The sequence below is a fragment of the Dicentrarchus labrax genome, unplaced genomic scaffold (genome assembly GCF_905237075.1).
Source record: "Dicentrarchus labrax unplaced genomic scaffold, dlabrax2021, whole genome shotgun sequence".
In the NCBI taxonomy this organism is placed as follows: Eukaryota; Metazoa; Chordata; class Actinopteri; family Moronidae; genus Dicentrarchus; species Dicentrarchus labrax.
Window position 1 is genome coordinate 11813463 of NW_026136703.1, and position 15806 is coordinate 11829268.

The following is a 15806-nucleotide window of genomic DNA, read 5'->3' on the forward strand; positions in this document are numbered from 1 at the left end:
ATTACAGTTGTGGCTATCATCTATTTAAAATTAATCCAAATGAATCACTGATTATAATTTACTATCGCAAAGCAGTTATTATGACTCAACAAAGTAACCTATCATTTGTTTCAGGTACTGGAATGATGGCGAGCCCAACAACCATCATGGTAATGAGGACTGTGCAGCTGCCTACCCCAGAAGCAACCCCTTTAAGTCCTGGAACGATGCTCCATGTACTTATGAGCTGAAATGGATTTGCGAAATGGCACCAAAGTCTGCAAGTTAATGTTTTTTTTTTAATCACATTTGGTTTTTGTTTAATTATTTGAATGATGCATTAACTCCATCTCAGAGACCTTTACACATCTTGTGAATTGTTATTTTTTTTTATTGTCACATCGATATTTGTTGGGACTACAAAACGTCAAAAAAGATTACAATATGAAAAATACATCTGATTTGAACTGTAAAATGTAACATAATTATTTGACTGTAATAAATAAAATATTTACCTTTACTATATACATGTTTTACTACTTTACAGATATGTACACTAGGTTACCTAGTGTACACATACTTTCACATAAATTATACATTCCTACAAGTCATATGTTGTGTGACAGAGCAGCATTTTTAAAGTGTAAATTGAGATATTAAGTTAATCTTACAAATGCCACAGACATTAATCCTGACATAGACAATTAAAACTAGTAAGAGTTCATTTAACCACCAGAGCTAAGCATTTGGATTCTAGCAATTCCCTAACGGCTGTCATCTTGGCATTTTGACACCCTGCTGTTGCAAGGATTTACTCAGAATGATGTGAAAAGGGAAAGACGTACAGTGACCAGGGATTCTGTAGTTAACAGCTTGAGCATCAGAGGGGTCAAAAGAAAACGGCCAGAAAAGTGAAACAGACATGCTGTAATGAGGCCAATCACCAAAGCAGAAAAATGCACCACACAGGACTGTTTCTAATGTGATACGTCCACTCTGTTTAACTATGTAAGAGGTGTACCTGATAAACTGGCAATTTAGTGTATAAGTACAATTTGATAAATAAACACAAACAAAAACTATTTCCATGTCTGACTAACCTGCCAATCTTTGAGCATTTCAATAACTTTGTGTTTTCAAGCCTGCAGTGCAGTGTCTCTGATCTCTGACCACAATCTTTTTCAAACCACACCTCGCTTCCTAAACATGCTGGTCAGATGCTCACAGCACCGCAAAGTGCTGCCGAAGTTGCTTAAGAAGCTGTTGTGTGTCGACGTGCTCGGGGAAGGCGTCCTCTGACTTTTGGGCCGCCGTGTAGCTGCTCTGAAGGTCTCCGATCTGGACACAGACAAAAACATCAGGGAGTGTCTCTTTAACTACAGTGCTCTTTTAATTGTTCATAATAATTAAATAGTAATAAATTACCTTTTCAGAGAGAATGGAGAGATTGAAGTGTGGCTCATACATGTGAGGAGCCAGTGATTCAGCAGTCTGCAGGAAGGCTTTAGACTGGATCAAAGATAAGAAAACCATTAATACTGTTAAAAGTATAATATTTCATCAAAATTTATATAAAATAAAATAAAATTTATTTATAAAGCACATTTAAAAAACATTGCAAAAAACTTTAATGGTTCTTAAATAATAGGCTAAGTTACATCTTCTTAGAGGGTCTAAAAGGACACCAATATGATCTTATACCTCATATTTTAACAGTGGAATAAAAGCTATATAACTCAAAGATATGTCACCTGTTCGATGCGACCTTTGCGCAGCTCCAGCACAGCCAGGTTGTTGTAGGCCTCAGCATGGTCATTATTAAAAGCCAAAGCAAGTTTAAAACACTGGTAGGCCAGTGTCAAGTCCCCAATGCCCTGTAAACACAGAACACACACACTTTGTACCAACCTCTATTTGCATGTTGTAAGATTATGAGTAAATATTTAATTTATTTTAACTGTAACCCATATAAAGAGGGCATACGTATGACAATGATAAATCATCAGACATTCTGGGATATTTTGGGGGATTGTTAACTCACCACGGCCACTTGTCCTATGTTGTACCAGACATCAGCCTGCTCTTCATCATTGGCCACCAGGGCCATAGCCCTCTCAAATGAGGACAGAGTCATGTCGTACTGCTGGGCATAGAAGCAGCACAGGCCCAGGTTGTTGTACAGCTGGCAGTTATACACCCCCATCTGGAGGAGCCGTCTAGCAACAGGAAAAACTTATTGAATGACAGATAGGAAATACATTCTCATCACATACACAGTAACAACACATTGCATAAAATATACATAACGGATTAACTGACCTGTAGAAGCGCAGGGCGATCTCAGGCTGATCAGTGTAGAAGTGATTGCTGCCTATACAGGCTATAGCCTCCACGTGAGTGTTATCCTGCTTCAGGACATCTTTGTAGTACTCTGTGGCTGATGAAATGTTGTTCATCTCCTGTGACAATATCACAGTGCAGACAGTACATATGGTTTCTTATTTCATTTTGGCAGGTGTGTCTGGACAGAGGACTAAGTGGACTCTATAGTAAGGACCATGGTGACATACTATACCTCATGTATGCGAGCGATTCCTGTTAGAAGGGTAACCTCACCAGGAAAGTGGTCCAGCCCTTGCTTGAAAAGGTTGAGTGCTGTTATTGGTTGATCCAGGCGCTGATACACCTAAAGGGAAACACACACTGTTTTTTTCACAGAAAAAGTTCCAGTTTTCTATTGTGCTACAGAATGGTAATGTGATGTCATGTCATGATGTCTCCATCGCTACCTTTGCAAGGTAGAGATATGTATCCACCACCTCTTGGTGGTTGAGAGCTGACCGAAACTGTTTTTCTGCCTCACGATATAAACCAAGCCTGCAAAAGGCAGAGACATGGGTCATCACATGAAAATGCAACTTGATTAAATGTCAGGAATGTTGAGCTGAAACATTGTGAATGTTTGAGAGTTACTTGCCTGTAGTAGCATTTCCCTAACTGAACTTTCCACCACCAATCTTTGAACTGAGCATGTTCAGTAGCTTGAGCAGCCAAATCTAAAGCCTGGACAAGAAATATAAAGTTTGTGTTGCATGAATAATAGACAATCTTACAATGTAATGCGAACCAATTTGCTTTATAACAGATTAATGCAACACTTACATTTTTCACATCATTTTCATGATGGAAGATGAATTCAAACAATGTCTGAGAAGAGATATTATGGTTACTTGAGAAAAACTATGATATTGACAGATTTTTGTAAATCACAGTTTCAGTCTTACCCTGGATAAATTAGGCTTTTGTGAATACTTGGCCAGATTTAGTCTCGACAAGTTTATAAATGGTCCATCTGGATTGGTTAACATAGAGGCCTGGAGAAACAGAACAAAATGTCACGCTTAAAGTTTCAGACATTCTTCACAATCTGTGTAGCAAAAGAAAGCAGGACACTAATAGATGAAAGGTATTTGTTAAACAATATTAATATCAATAATTCTATATTACATAGATCAATGTAACACAAACATCATAGAGAAAAATATATTTGAAAAAGTTATTAAAGTTATTTGAATGATAATTCACTGGCCAGATACTGTGTTTCAAATATAAGAGCTCTGAAGAGAAAAGTATAACTGTATTTCACATGGAGTCTCTCAGTTGATAGAGATTGACACAATTTCAGACATATTTACTCACTGTTCCCAGGCGGATGAATCTGCCAGAAGCACTAGTGACAGGACGAGCAGTGCTTGCAGTGCGGGGGGTCTTGATGGCCTGCTCCATCGTCCCAGGACGCCCTGACTGTGTGCTTGGTCTCACAAATCCAGTAATAGGACGCCCTGATTGTGTCATAGGCCTTGAATTCAGAACAGAAAACTCAGATCAGGCGTTTCTTATTTTGTTGAAAATGTCATCAGTAGTAAAACTCCAAGGCATTATATGAGCATTGACTGGCAGATGGTACCTGACAGCCGGTGTGGGACCCCCACCCTGACTTGTTCCAGGGAGCCTCAGTGATGTTCCGGGTCCTGGAATAAAGCAAAGTCTTATCAATTAAACACATTTTCTTAACTTTAAGGCACTGAGAAGAGTTGAAACTTACGTGCAACTTGAGCAATAGAGCTCTCATCCAACATCATCTCAGCAATCCCCTCCTGATCGACCTCAACTTCATCTATGTACACCATCTCTGTAAGAGCACGAGTTTTCAAGCTCCATGCAGCCTATGAAACACACAATGTTTAAATTATATAGCTAGATGGCCTCGATACACTGGTGAAAATGTTACATTCATGTTGAACTATCCACGTGAAAAAGGATGAAAAAGGATGATAGAGAGGGACAGTCTACAGTCATGGTTACCTCTGAGACAGGCAAGGAGGAGTCCTTAAGACAGCATGCAGTGAGTTAGTGAGAAAAGAAGACCGTGCAGAACAGATGTGAATAAAAGGGGGAAATGAGAAAATGAATGGAAGACAGAGCGCAGAAGAAAATCAAAAATAAAACTTGAAAAAGAAATGCAGCGTAGTTTAAATGCTCCAGCAACAACTGGGATACATGCTGATTCAAAGACGTACCAGAAAATACAACGTTACCCTAATTAAATTATGATAAACTACAAGGATAATCAGGATTACTACCGTTTCCCAGCGCTAGCACACAAGCAGGTTTCCTTAGTGGATAATCGCTAGCATGCTAACTACACCACTGTACCTGGTCGTACGGGTTGTCTTGTAATATTTTTGAGCAAATATCCGAACATTGTTGGAGCTTCCTCCTCCTGAAATAGCTCCATGCCAGAAACAGAGGGTCCATTGTAACCTCCATTGCTCTTGGTTGGACAGAAATAGGTGTAAACGTCAGCTAGCAAGCTGCTGAGCAAGCACCAGGATGATGGTGAGGCCGAAGCTTCGTCTGTCGCTGAGCAACGGCGGAGGAGGGCGGGGCTTCACTGTCGTCATTTCCTCTCATGAAAATATAACCAAAATAAAATAAGAGGAAATTATGCAATATTATATTTATTTTTTACAATTGTAACGGAACACATGCTATACAGAACAAGGGTTGAAGATCATGATTAGGTATGATATAAAAATAACAAAATAGTCCTTGTATTATATACTAAACACTTTATGCCTTAAATCCAATTATATACAGTCATTGCTTAAATGTCATATAAGAAAAATAAGATAATTTATACAAAAAGTATGATAACATTGAAAAGTAAATAATGAATTAAATAAATAAAAAAATAATTAATTAATAAAAGTGCAAAAGGCATGGTTATCTTACTCAGTTCTTTTTATATAACTCCTGAAATACATAATCGTATAGTACAACCCTAAACAGACTCAATGTAATAACCCTAACCTTGTATCCGTGTATACAAGTATTTTTTAATTAAAACTATTTCCATGTAGCTACTCTTTTCCAGTTTAAAATGTTGCTACTGTTTTCGAGTTTAAAATAATAATAACCGGATATAATAATAATAATAATAATAATAATAATAATAATAATAATCGTATTTATTTCCTATTTTTTAGATATTCTTTATTGAATAATATCAAACAATATAGAGACATTTTTCAGCAGCTAGATACAAAACAAACATTACATAGTTTTACATGGGTTAAATAGACAAGCAATAATAAAGGAAAAGGTGAAAAACAAATAAACCCTAGCCTTGTGTATAAGTATTTTGTTTATTAAAACTATATCTATGTTTCTCTATTCGTGTAAACTTCACACATTAGGATTATTAGTTGTTTAATAAGAGGCTGTTATCCAGTTTAAAATATTAGCCTAGCATAACTTTTCCACCCGTGACGGAGTTGTCCTCTCCCCTCGAGGACGAGTCAAAGGATCCGATTGGACGACAGGCTGATCCGTCATGTTTGTGGGCGGTGCTTGCGGAATAACAGTGCAGCTCCATCTTTGTAGGATTTGACAGGAGCTTTGACCTGTGTCGAAGAGGACCGCAAACCCGGCGCTGAAGAAATACAAGTATATTCTCCCAATGAAGACAGCGGCTTAGAAACCTCGTTTAGTGAAATAGATGACAGAGAGCTCTCATCTCACCAGACAGCGAGGCTCTAAAATCCACATGACCCCCAAAAATGTCTCATTTCAACGCTCTCCCTGGACGGGTGGAAATCCAACGGAACTAATGGGACACACGGGCTTTAAATAAATCCTTTTTGGTGAATGACACTATATCAGAAATCCTACGTGATAGCGACAGAGAGACACACACGGAAGTGCGGACATGGCTGACAGAACTGCTCCCAACTGCCACCTGAGACTGGAGTGGGTGTACGGATACCGGGGACATCAGTGCCGCAACAACCTGTACTACACCGCCGCCAAGGAAATAGTCTATTTTGTCGCCGGTGTGGGAGTTGTGTACAACACCCGGGAACACAAGCAGAAATTTTACCTGGGGCACAACGATGACATAATCAGGTAGTGCACCGATAACAGTTTTGTTTCAGCACCTCGGACAGCAACCAGCAGCCCGTACAGCAGGACATGGACTGACACTGTAGTGTTGTCATTGTAGGTGCTGGTGTCACCTTGTGTAAATGTAATATGATATTTCTGAGCTCCATAGGGAACTCAAAAGTGGGCACACGCCTCACTCAGCAGCATCCCCAGAGTTTGCTCACCAGTGCCACTCCAGCCAGGGCAGATGCCTCTTCCAGATTTAAGGGTGGTCTCTCTTTCTCTCTTTCTCTCTCTCTCTCTCTCTCTCCCTTCCTCCCTCACTACTGAAGATTACACTGCTGCCACTCCTCACGTCTTGGAGTTGCAGGGCTGCTAGATCATTACATTAGATTGTTCATTTACAACAATACGACACTGAGAAAAGCAGCAAATACACTCATCGGAGAATATAATAGAAAATAAATGGCATTTTCTTGCTTAAAATGTGGTTTGAAGTGATATCTAATCTGTAGATTGTCTAAACTATTAACATTTCTTTCTTTGGTGGAGTTCTCAGATTGATGGCGCTTCTGGTTTAATCGCTGTCTGGTGGAAGGCACGTTTCAACATATTTTAAAGGCTTTTTCCATAACAGCAGCATGTATGTCTTTCCAGCACTCAGGGAGCAATAATACTAAAAATGCACTTGAGCCTAGCCGTCCTTGAAGGGATCCCTGGACTGGAAAGCTGTCTGTGGGTTGTGTTAACTCATCTCTGCGTGGCCAAACAAACCTTGAATCACCTGCTCTTTGATAAAACATAGCAAACGTAACCCGTGTTACATCACACGGGATGATCCTCCTGCCTTTCTGACTGTTTCTCAGCATGCCACACAATAACGACCTGTGTCCAACGCTCCAGCGCTTGTGTTGACATGTGTGTGTGTGGGTTGGCCTGGAGATGACTAGCATTATATACTGTGTCGTCCGTCAGCTGGGCTCCTGCTCCATTATTAATGGGACAATAGAGATACTCACCCTCCGCTGCCCTGGGGGTGAAGTGCCTGCGTTCAAACACTTAGCCGGAGGAGTCACTGACTGAACCATAGTGTGATGTTTGATGCAAAAGTATAGCATGTATTAGTAATGTATTGGTAAACCATCAAATTGGTCATCTGTATGTCTGTATTGCAAGCAGATTTGGAAGGATTCGGTCAGTTCAGGCTCGTTATGGTGTCATTTGGTCTTCTGTTGCCATATGATCTTTTCTGCTTTAAAATAGATCTATCTAATAGATCTTTGAACATATTTACAGTACAAGGGGTACAGGTCCCTCGAGCTGTCTGTTGTTGTTGAAACAGACCAGGTAATAGTCATTTTAAACTCAGATCTCAGAGGAGTGCTTGTGAAGCTCCCATAAACACTTGCTTTGACTTAGACAGCTATGGCACAACCAGGAGCAGCCCTCAGCAGATTCAGGGCTGAATAACTGTTGCACTGCTCTCACGTTGCACTAACTCATGTGGAATAGATGCAGCCCCCTCAGATAACGCTACGACTCCAGTGCCTCTCTCTTTCTGTTTCCCTCTACGTTGCTCTTATTTTTTCTTTTTCTTGGCCTATTTTGGTTGCTGCTATATTTTGTTTTGTGAACTTCTATATAAGTATGTGGTGTTTTCACTTCATGGATTAATTGGTTCTCCCTCTCTGATTGTTGCCCTGCAGCTGCTTTTAACTGGTCTCCCAGTCTGATGAACAGATTTTAACATGAACGAAAGGCTGAGCCGTCCATGAGAATGCAAGATAGTCTGGACTTCGTTCGCTGGTCTGACACTTTAGTGTTGCTTTTTAAGCATTGTAAATTCACAGGTTATTGGGCAATAACATAATGTACTGAGAATGTTAATGTGCTGTAGTTAAAACACAATTCCCCTCGAGCCGTGTTAGTGAAATGAGTTGACAATTGTAGAAACTGTTTGCTAGTCATTTCCTCACATTTTCCTGTAATTGTTCCACACTGTTGCAGCTCATATATTTATTCCAGTCTAAAACTCAAAGAACCTGAGGCTTCTGCTAAAAAACCTGCGGGAGTCCATACTGCAAAGCTTAATCTCTCCTTTTTGCCATCATGCTGACATGCAGGACACGCACTCACTGATCTGAACAATACACACAAATACATTCAAAACACAGACATGCACACTGGAAAAATAAGCAGAATTACTAGAAGGGGCTTTGAGCGTGTGATCTCTTTTAGTTCCCATGACTGTTGCAAAACGTCACACACACGTCCAGATAAAGAAGGGTGGAGGATAAGCATTAATATAAGTAACACATGGACATTTTTGTGTCATCATTTATAAGTAAAAACTCACAAAAGTGTGTGAGAGAGAGGGAGTATGACTGTTTGGTCCCATTCTTTGTCTTCATTAGTCTTATTTATCCTTGATTAGAAATTGTTTAAGTCACAATGTTCTGTACAGTTTTATTAAGGCATTGCTTTTAAAAACAGATGCATTTTCAGCTTATGCTATGTTCCTATTAGAAACAAAGCGTTTATGCTCATTGAAGTAAGATGCTAAGAATATCACTGGCAAAAAATAAATAAAAATGGCAAAAGATGGCCAACCCTAGCTTCATTTTCTGTTACTCAAAAACTTGGCTTATTCACGTTCTTTGTTATGATAGAAAGTGAAAGCTAATGAGAGGGTGTTATGGACACAGGAATAAAAGGCCGTCTCATATTACAATATCTTGTTAACTTTATGATGGACCACAGCCAGAGTTATGGATTATAGATGCCAGACGAGGCTGGTCTTGTTTCAGTGAGCTCGGAGAGATGCAGTGAATAATATTGCCCAATAAGTTTCATTAAACTCCTAATACATAATTTTCTCTTGTTAGAATTAGCAGGAAGTGTGCGTACGATAAATGTGTCAGGTTGGCAGAGAGGAGTCTTGCGCCTGCACTCTGTGAACTGTATGAGCTAATGTGAACTAACTCTGCATATAAATGTGCGAACTAAAGTCAAAAGTACAAAACTGACAGCCATGTTCTGTAAAGTCACTAGAGTGTGGTTGATATACATGCAATATAATATATTTGTGCTTCTAACACTGTTACTGTTGCACAAATTAAAGCCGTGCATGTGGAACTATTGACTCTAGTGTATCGGGTGAGTGTGTGGGAATGTGCTTACAGGCAATTACTGCATGAGAGCTAATAGATATGATTCACATATCCCAGTATCCACCTTCCTTTGCTTTTATTATTAATAGACAGTCATGATTTGTAGTGACGTATTCCCTCAAACATCGTCTTCTGCTTACGTTTCTGTTGACTTTGGTCACTGTATTCAATTATTTATGCTTTCAAATGTAACCATAAGAGAAACTAGAAACAGGGCCAAAAAAACAAGATCTAGTTAGACAATTGTAGAAAAAGCACATCATAACAATAACCTTTACTGTTGGTGACAATGCTGTTGGCTTCTGTCTTACCTTTACACACATTTCCAGGTGCTCCTCTGTGCAGAGTGTCACTGAGGAGCTGAGGTCTTATAGGTCCCATCGTCACTGTGAGTATCCGCCAGGTCGCCCTGTGAAAGGCAGTGTGGTCTCTAAAGAGCAGCTCTGTCTTCCCCAATTAAAATCGTCCAGAGTTCAGTACAGTTACTTAGCAAAATGTCATGATTCAGCATTGTTGTCTCTAGGATTAAAACAATGAAGTCAGAAAGACGTCTCATTTTGGTGTTGTTAGGAATGTTTTACACAGATGAGGTTGAAGCAGTGCACATCTTCTGATATTGTACTCATATCCTTTAGATTATTAGAGGGCATTTAGGAGTTGATAATGACACAATTAATACATGTTTTGACATTTTATAGACCAACCAAACTGATTAATCAGTTAAGAAAATTATTGCAAATAAGTTAAGTTATATCAAGAATCCAAGATGATACCAAGTCTGGTATCAAGGCAATATTATATTTATTAGAGCTGCAAATAATTATTCTTGTCTATTATTGATGAATATTTTTCAATATATCGATTAATTGTTATCCATCAGAAACGTTGTTTGAGTGCTCGACCCAAATATATAAAAAATATTTAAAAAAGGGGAAAAAAACATCAAATTCTCACATTTCACAGGCTTGAACCAGCAAAACTTTTTTTTTCCTGATATGACTTATTACTTGATTAAATCAATTAATTTTTTGTTCATTGACTAATCCGCTGATTAATTATTTCTGCACTAATATTAATAGACAGTATCTTCCAGATCCAGAGCACAGAGTCACTCATTCTGGTTTTCTGAAGTATTTTAGGATTTCTGAAACATAGCTAATATTCTGTGAGAGGACTGGGTGTCAGAATCCAGCCCGGGGTTTTACAGTGTTCACCCCATTTTCTCCCTCCTTTTCTCTGTCCCTTTGATTACTGAATAAAATAGAGTACCACCACACTTATCTATTGCTTATTTACATTCCAGGTTTTCTATTTTTAGCTGTATGGGCAGGTGTTGGAGTTTGATGGACAGCTGGATTAAAAACACTATGTGGAATACTGGGAAATATCCCGTACTGTATAGACCTTCAGAAATGTGCTAATCCTCTGCTTCTCTATAATCCACTGTAGGCAAAATCAGACAAAGGAAACTACTACTGGGGAACGTGAATCAAAGTTGTCTCAGTAGCTTGTTTAACTCGTATCGAAGAAGGTAAAATGTTCATGCTGGAGTGGATAAAAGCGTATCTATTGCTCTTCTATGTGGCTTACTTGACCTAAGTCTCTTCCTGTGCTGCATCTTTGCGTCCTCGCTCTGAGAAAGTATCTCCTAAGGCTGTTTATTTGCCTCATATCTACATGAAAACAGGCTGTTTAATTGCTGCAGTATTTAGCTAGTTTTGTACTACAGGACTTGGCAGATGGAAGACAGCCACATCAAACAGCCGTAGCCTATATCAAACAGGAGAACCGTGGTAATGTACTGCAGGCTAAGTCATTAGTGGTGGCATTTAGCAAGCTCTTCAGCTGACAGAAATGTAAATGAAACAGTGGTCCTGTTGTAGTGGGCTCAAAGACAGTATTTGATTTTCCACACAGTAGCATGGACATATAATAGATATTAAAGCTGGTAGAACATGAGACATAACTAAAGTGAAAGTCCAGCTGAGTGTCAGTGTTTGCTGCTGGCCTGAGATTGACTCCATAGCTGTTGGAGATTTTATTCTTCAGCTTTTCCGGCATCAAACCAGACAGATTTGCTGTGCACTACCTGCTTGTGCCTAAGCAGTTTTCTCTGCTGTGTCTGTCTGCATCTTGTGAAGTGTTCCAATCATTTTTTTTTCTCCTCTTCCTCTGAATGCTATTTTTAGCCCCTTTGCTCTGATTATATAATTCATAAAAAGTAAGATGAGAAATTGTGCCAGGTTGGCGAGAGGTTCAACAAAGAAGGTGGGGGAGCGGAGATGAGAGAGAACAAGGAGAGGAAGATGAGGGAGGACAAAGATCAGGGCTGTCACATCTAACCCACGTCAGCTCTCAGAGACGGTGCACTGCCAAAGCTTTGTCAAGTCCACAGTGACAGCGTGTTTTGAATGGAGATGAGGTGTCAGACTGAAAGTATTCATACTGAAAACTCGGACGAAGGTGAAGAAAGAGAGGTGGATTGAGGTGTAAAGTGAAAGTGGAAGAAGGCCTCTTTAGTAATGAACTGCGTGGATTCAGCAGGTTGATGCTGCCGGGCCTGCGAAGCCTCTCCGGCCTGCTGTCTGAACACAAGCCAGGATTAGAAATTCTGGAGAGCAGTTGGCAAAACAGGCAGCCTGATTATAATGGAGGGAGCTCCGTTGCAGCATGAAATATATAGGCCAGGACAAGGCAAGAGGAAGAATTGCCCAGTGAATCACAGGCCTGCCTGGAACGTGACTGGCGGCGGCTGACAGGGTGGGTGGAGCAGGGGGAGGGAGTGACAGCTTTATACAGCAGGCTGTTGCTCAGCTGTAGAGTGGGAATGATTGTAGGTGGGGGAGGTATGAGTGGAGGGGAAGGGAGGGTAGTGGAGGGGAGGGGGGATTATGTAACAGTGTTACAAACATATGCCTGGTGATGCAAGGAAACCCCAGATGAATTAGGAAAGGTGAACGGTGCAGAGAAAAGTTCAAAATTTGCAAAAACTGCTAAAAATTAAATTCACAGATTCACCAATACAGCTTTTTATATTCTAAGAACACCCTGTGGGCACGCATGAAGTCAGGCTGAGCGTGTGTGTATTTGAGCATGACTGAGTTAATTGAACCATGTCACCTCGTCAATCTGCCCCTCTGCTTCCATATTCAGACCCATCACAGACTTAATGTGTTCATCTCATCCCAGTGGTTTCTGCTGGGAGGGTGAATCCCTCGTCTGACAAACACACGCACACACAAACACACACACACACACAAGCACGCAAAATGGCAATGGTAACCAGATGTTTTCTCTCCCTCTCTCTCTCTGACCCTCTCTGTACAGTTTAGCTCTGCATCCGGAGCGTGTGTTGGTGGCCACAGGACAGGTGGGCAAGGAGCCTTATATTTGTGTATGGGACTCCTACACCGTGCAGACTGTGTCTATCCTCAAGGATGTGCACACACACGGCGTCGCCTGCCTGGCCTTCGACCTCGATGGACAGGTACGGTTGTGACACAATAATGTACAAATGATGAGAATCCACCTCAGAATATCCGATTGTATTTAATTGTAGCCCAGTTTTTTATGTTGCTGCCATAAAGTACTGGTTTCGGCTTTGTCGAAAAGAACACAGACACACAGAAAGTGTCCCCAGAAATGTTCAATTTGAGAGGCACAGCAGCAACAATCAAAACTCCACTTGAAAGCTGGAGGCTGGCTTTTGCAGCTTGCCTGCCGGGCTGAGTTTCTGAATGACACATCTGTGATTACTCCAGCAGTATTAGCTGGACAGCTGCACCCAGACATGCTCTACTTGGTAGATTTTACAGCAAAACAGTCAGCGGCAACGGTTGGTAGTGTGCATCACAGAGTCTGACAGGAGCCGTTTGTGTCAAAGTGAGAAAAGTGCTAAAATACACAGTGAAATTAAATAACTGGCATCCAGAGAGCGGGACCATGCAAGGTAAACACATTATTTGATTATTTGTTAATCACCGGGAGATTGAAGTAACTTGCTATTGAAGCTTTCATAATATCTCTCGAGCCAGCTCTCTGCAGACTTGCCACCAGTTAATATTTACACACTGCAGCCTCCACCTACTGTTGATTTTGACTATGAAAATCGATACCGTGCGGAACCATCTCTAGGTTTTTATATTTGCACGTCTCTCTCTTCCTCCCGTAGGAGCTCTCACAGCGGAGTTATACCTCCTGTATTTGCAGTAAGAGACAGGGAGATGACCCCGTGCTATTTTCCTGCTCGGGTAGAGAGCTGGGGATTTAGATGGAATGTGACAGTGTTTAAAGCCAAAGGAGGCTCTATCGCTTCTCAGTTTAGTGGCTCTATTTACTCTCCATCTCTCCCTCTTCCTGGATCAGAGGAAGTCAGAGCTGAACTCAGGACAATCCAGAGGAATCCCTTGTGCCATTACCCTGTCCATCTATTAAAGCAATATCGAGAAAATACACTGATGTTTGAGACATCACTTCTAAATATTTCAGTATGAGCTGCTGTCTGGAACAAAGAGTATAACTGATGACCTTTGTTTTGCTTGAGTCTTGTTGTTCTGACCAGTTGACATGCCACATTAAGCTGTGGATGAGAGGTCACATTGAAGATATACTAACATTTTAGACAGTTGCTCATATCTTGATAAATATATATATATATATATATATGCTTTTATTTTGGCATCTCAGCCATTTAATTAATGCCAACTTTTAAGTGGGATATATTAGCATATATAATGACAAGTCTATAGCCATGCTATATCTGTAAAGCTAGTTAGGCTATTCACTTAATGCTAACATCACCATGCTCACAAATACAAAACTACAATGCTAATGTTTGCCATGTTAACTTATCTAAGTTAAGTGTGCTAGCATGCTAACATTTGCTAATTAACACTAAATGCAAATTACAGGAGGAGTGAGACTAATGAGGATGTTATTAGTTTGTAAGTATTGGGCAAAATGTCAACCTGATGATGGTGCTAAAGGGAAGGTTAAGGGTTCAACAAAGCTATTGTTACTCATCCTGAGAGGAACATAAAGGTGTGCGCCAAATTACGTGGCAAGCCATCTAAAACTTGATAAGACATTTCACAAACATAAATGTGAACTTACGGTGACGCGAGAGGAAAAGTCGGAAGAAAGTCAGAAGAATTCATCATCTGATGCAATTCAGAATTTGCAACACTGAAGTGATTAAAAGACTCTTATATATAGCAAGAAAGACTATTTTCAAATTATGTATTTCTAAGGACCCTCCTTTACTGGATGTTTGTTAAAAGGAGGTGGACCTACACCCTCCATAACAAAGTTCAAGGGATTTATTAAGATATTGCAACCAGTTATGGACCAAACTTGGGCCTGAACTTCATTCTACCTATTTGACAAAAATGGAACTGACTACGTCACACCCTAATTTGAATGTATTATGTCATCCTGGTGGTGTGGGTGTGTGTTTTTTCTTTTTTCACCCATTTTGTCTCATCATATTTGTAAAATTGTGACCCACTGTTGTTTTTGTGTTTTGTTAAGGCTGTTCAAAAAACTATGAAAAATGTGGTCCAGTATAGTATTTGTAACTGGAAGTATATGTAATGGTTGCCTTAGTTAAAAACAAACAAAAAATCATTATCTGGGGACTATGGATACCTGTACAAAATTTCATGGAAAAAGTTGTCAAGATATTTCAGTCTGGTCCAAAGTGTTGGACTAATCAACAGACCAACATCCGTAGCATAGCTGAAAAAAACCCCCTCATCCACACGGTTTCACTGGGTTTCGTCACACAGGGCCTCTTTGCTCATCAGTAAAACACTGACATCTCTAATACAAGTTAAAACAGCGCAAATACCTCACCAGAGACTTCCATCCATAGCCGAAAATTGCTTCAGCAGTGGTTCAAAGAGGACATCCTCTACCATGTAAAGCAAGCTGCGGAGTGGAGAAGGATTTCCATAAGAGCTGCTCTCCTCTCTTCTGCTCCACTGCTGCTGCTGCTGCCTACTCACTCAGTCAGCTATAGGAGGCTCCTCCAGCAAAAAGCACTCAAATGTGCTCACTGGAAGTGCCAGGGGCTGGACAACTGTTCTGTTCTGTTATTAGCCCTTTCATTGTGGCCTGCCATGCTACAGTGGAGGTAGTTAAGTTTGTTTTGCAGTGATTAGTGCAACAGAGCAGAGTTTGGTCAATCTGTGATGTCTTTTTCTTTGCTCT

General features: G+C 40.2%; 3 protein-coding genes across 10 annotated transcripts in view; 2 read left to right on the plus strand and 1 right to left on the minus strand.

Moving 5' to 3' along the window:
* LOC127354689 (CD209 antigen-like protein E) overlaps window positions 1-504 on the plus strand; it is a 26084-nt gene extending 25580 nt beyond the window's left edge. For both annotated transcript variants that reach the window (XM_051384781.1, XM_051384776.1), the window contains one exon: window positions 115-504. In XM_051384781.1, coding sequence (XP_051240741.1) covers window positions 115-268 — 154 coding nt within the window. In that variant the 3' untranslated portion in view covers window positions 269-504. The remainder of the gene's footprint in view (window positions 1-114) is intronic.
* ttc8 (tetratricopeptide repeat domain 8) lies at window positions 265-4916 on the minus strand. Of its 4 annotated transcripts, XM_051384743.1 has the most exons (15): window positions 4696-4913; window positions 4345-4368; window positions 4085-4205; window positions 3947-4010; window positions 3679-3838; window positions 3264-3353; window positions 3142-3186; window positions 2957-3042; window positions 2769-2856; window positions 2555-2665; window positions 2299-2438; window positions 2021-2195; window positions 1731-1853; window positions 1405-1488; window positions 265-1317 (listed from the first exon to the last, which is right to left on the minus strand). In XM_051384743.1, the coding sequence occupies exons 1-15, from the start codon at window positions 4807-4809 to the stop codon at window positions 1201-1203; spliced, it is 1542 nt and encodes a 513-aa protein (XP_051240703.1). In that variant the 5' UTR covers window positions 4810-4913; the 3' UTR covers window positions 265-1200. The 4 variants fall into 4 exon arrangements, with proteins under 4 accessions (XP_051240703.1, XP_051240687.1, XP_051240708.1 ...); XM_051384727.1 differs by having other exon boundaries at window positions 2957-3186; window positions 4696-4916; XM_051384748.1 differs by lacking the exon at window positions 4345-4368 and having other exon boundaries at window positions 4696-4911.
* A 728-nt stretch (window positions 4917-5644) lies between these two features.
* eml5 (EMAP like 5) overlaps window positions 5645-15806 on the plus strand; it is a 39110-nt gene continuing 28948 nt past the window's right edge. Inside the window, exons 1-2 of one of the 4 annotated variants that reach the window (XM_051396336.1) lie at window positions 5645-6447; window positions 12924-13083. In XM_051396336.1, coding sequence (XP_051252296.1) covers window positions 6251-6447; window positions 12924-13083 — 357 coding nt within the window. In that variant the 5' untranslated portion in view covers window positions 5645-6250. The remainder of the gene's footprint in view (window positions 6448-12923; window positions 13084-15806) is intronic. The other 3 variants (XM_051396335.1, XM_051396333.1, XM_051396334.1) reach the window with 3 other exon arrangements.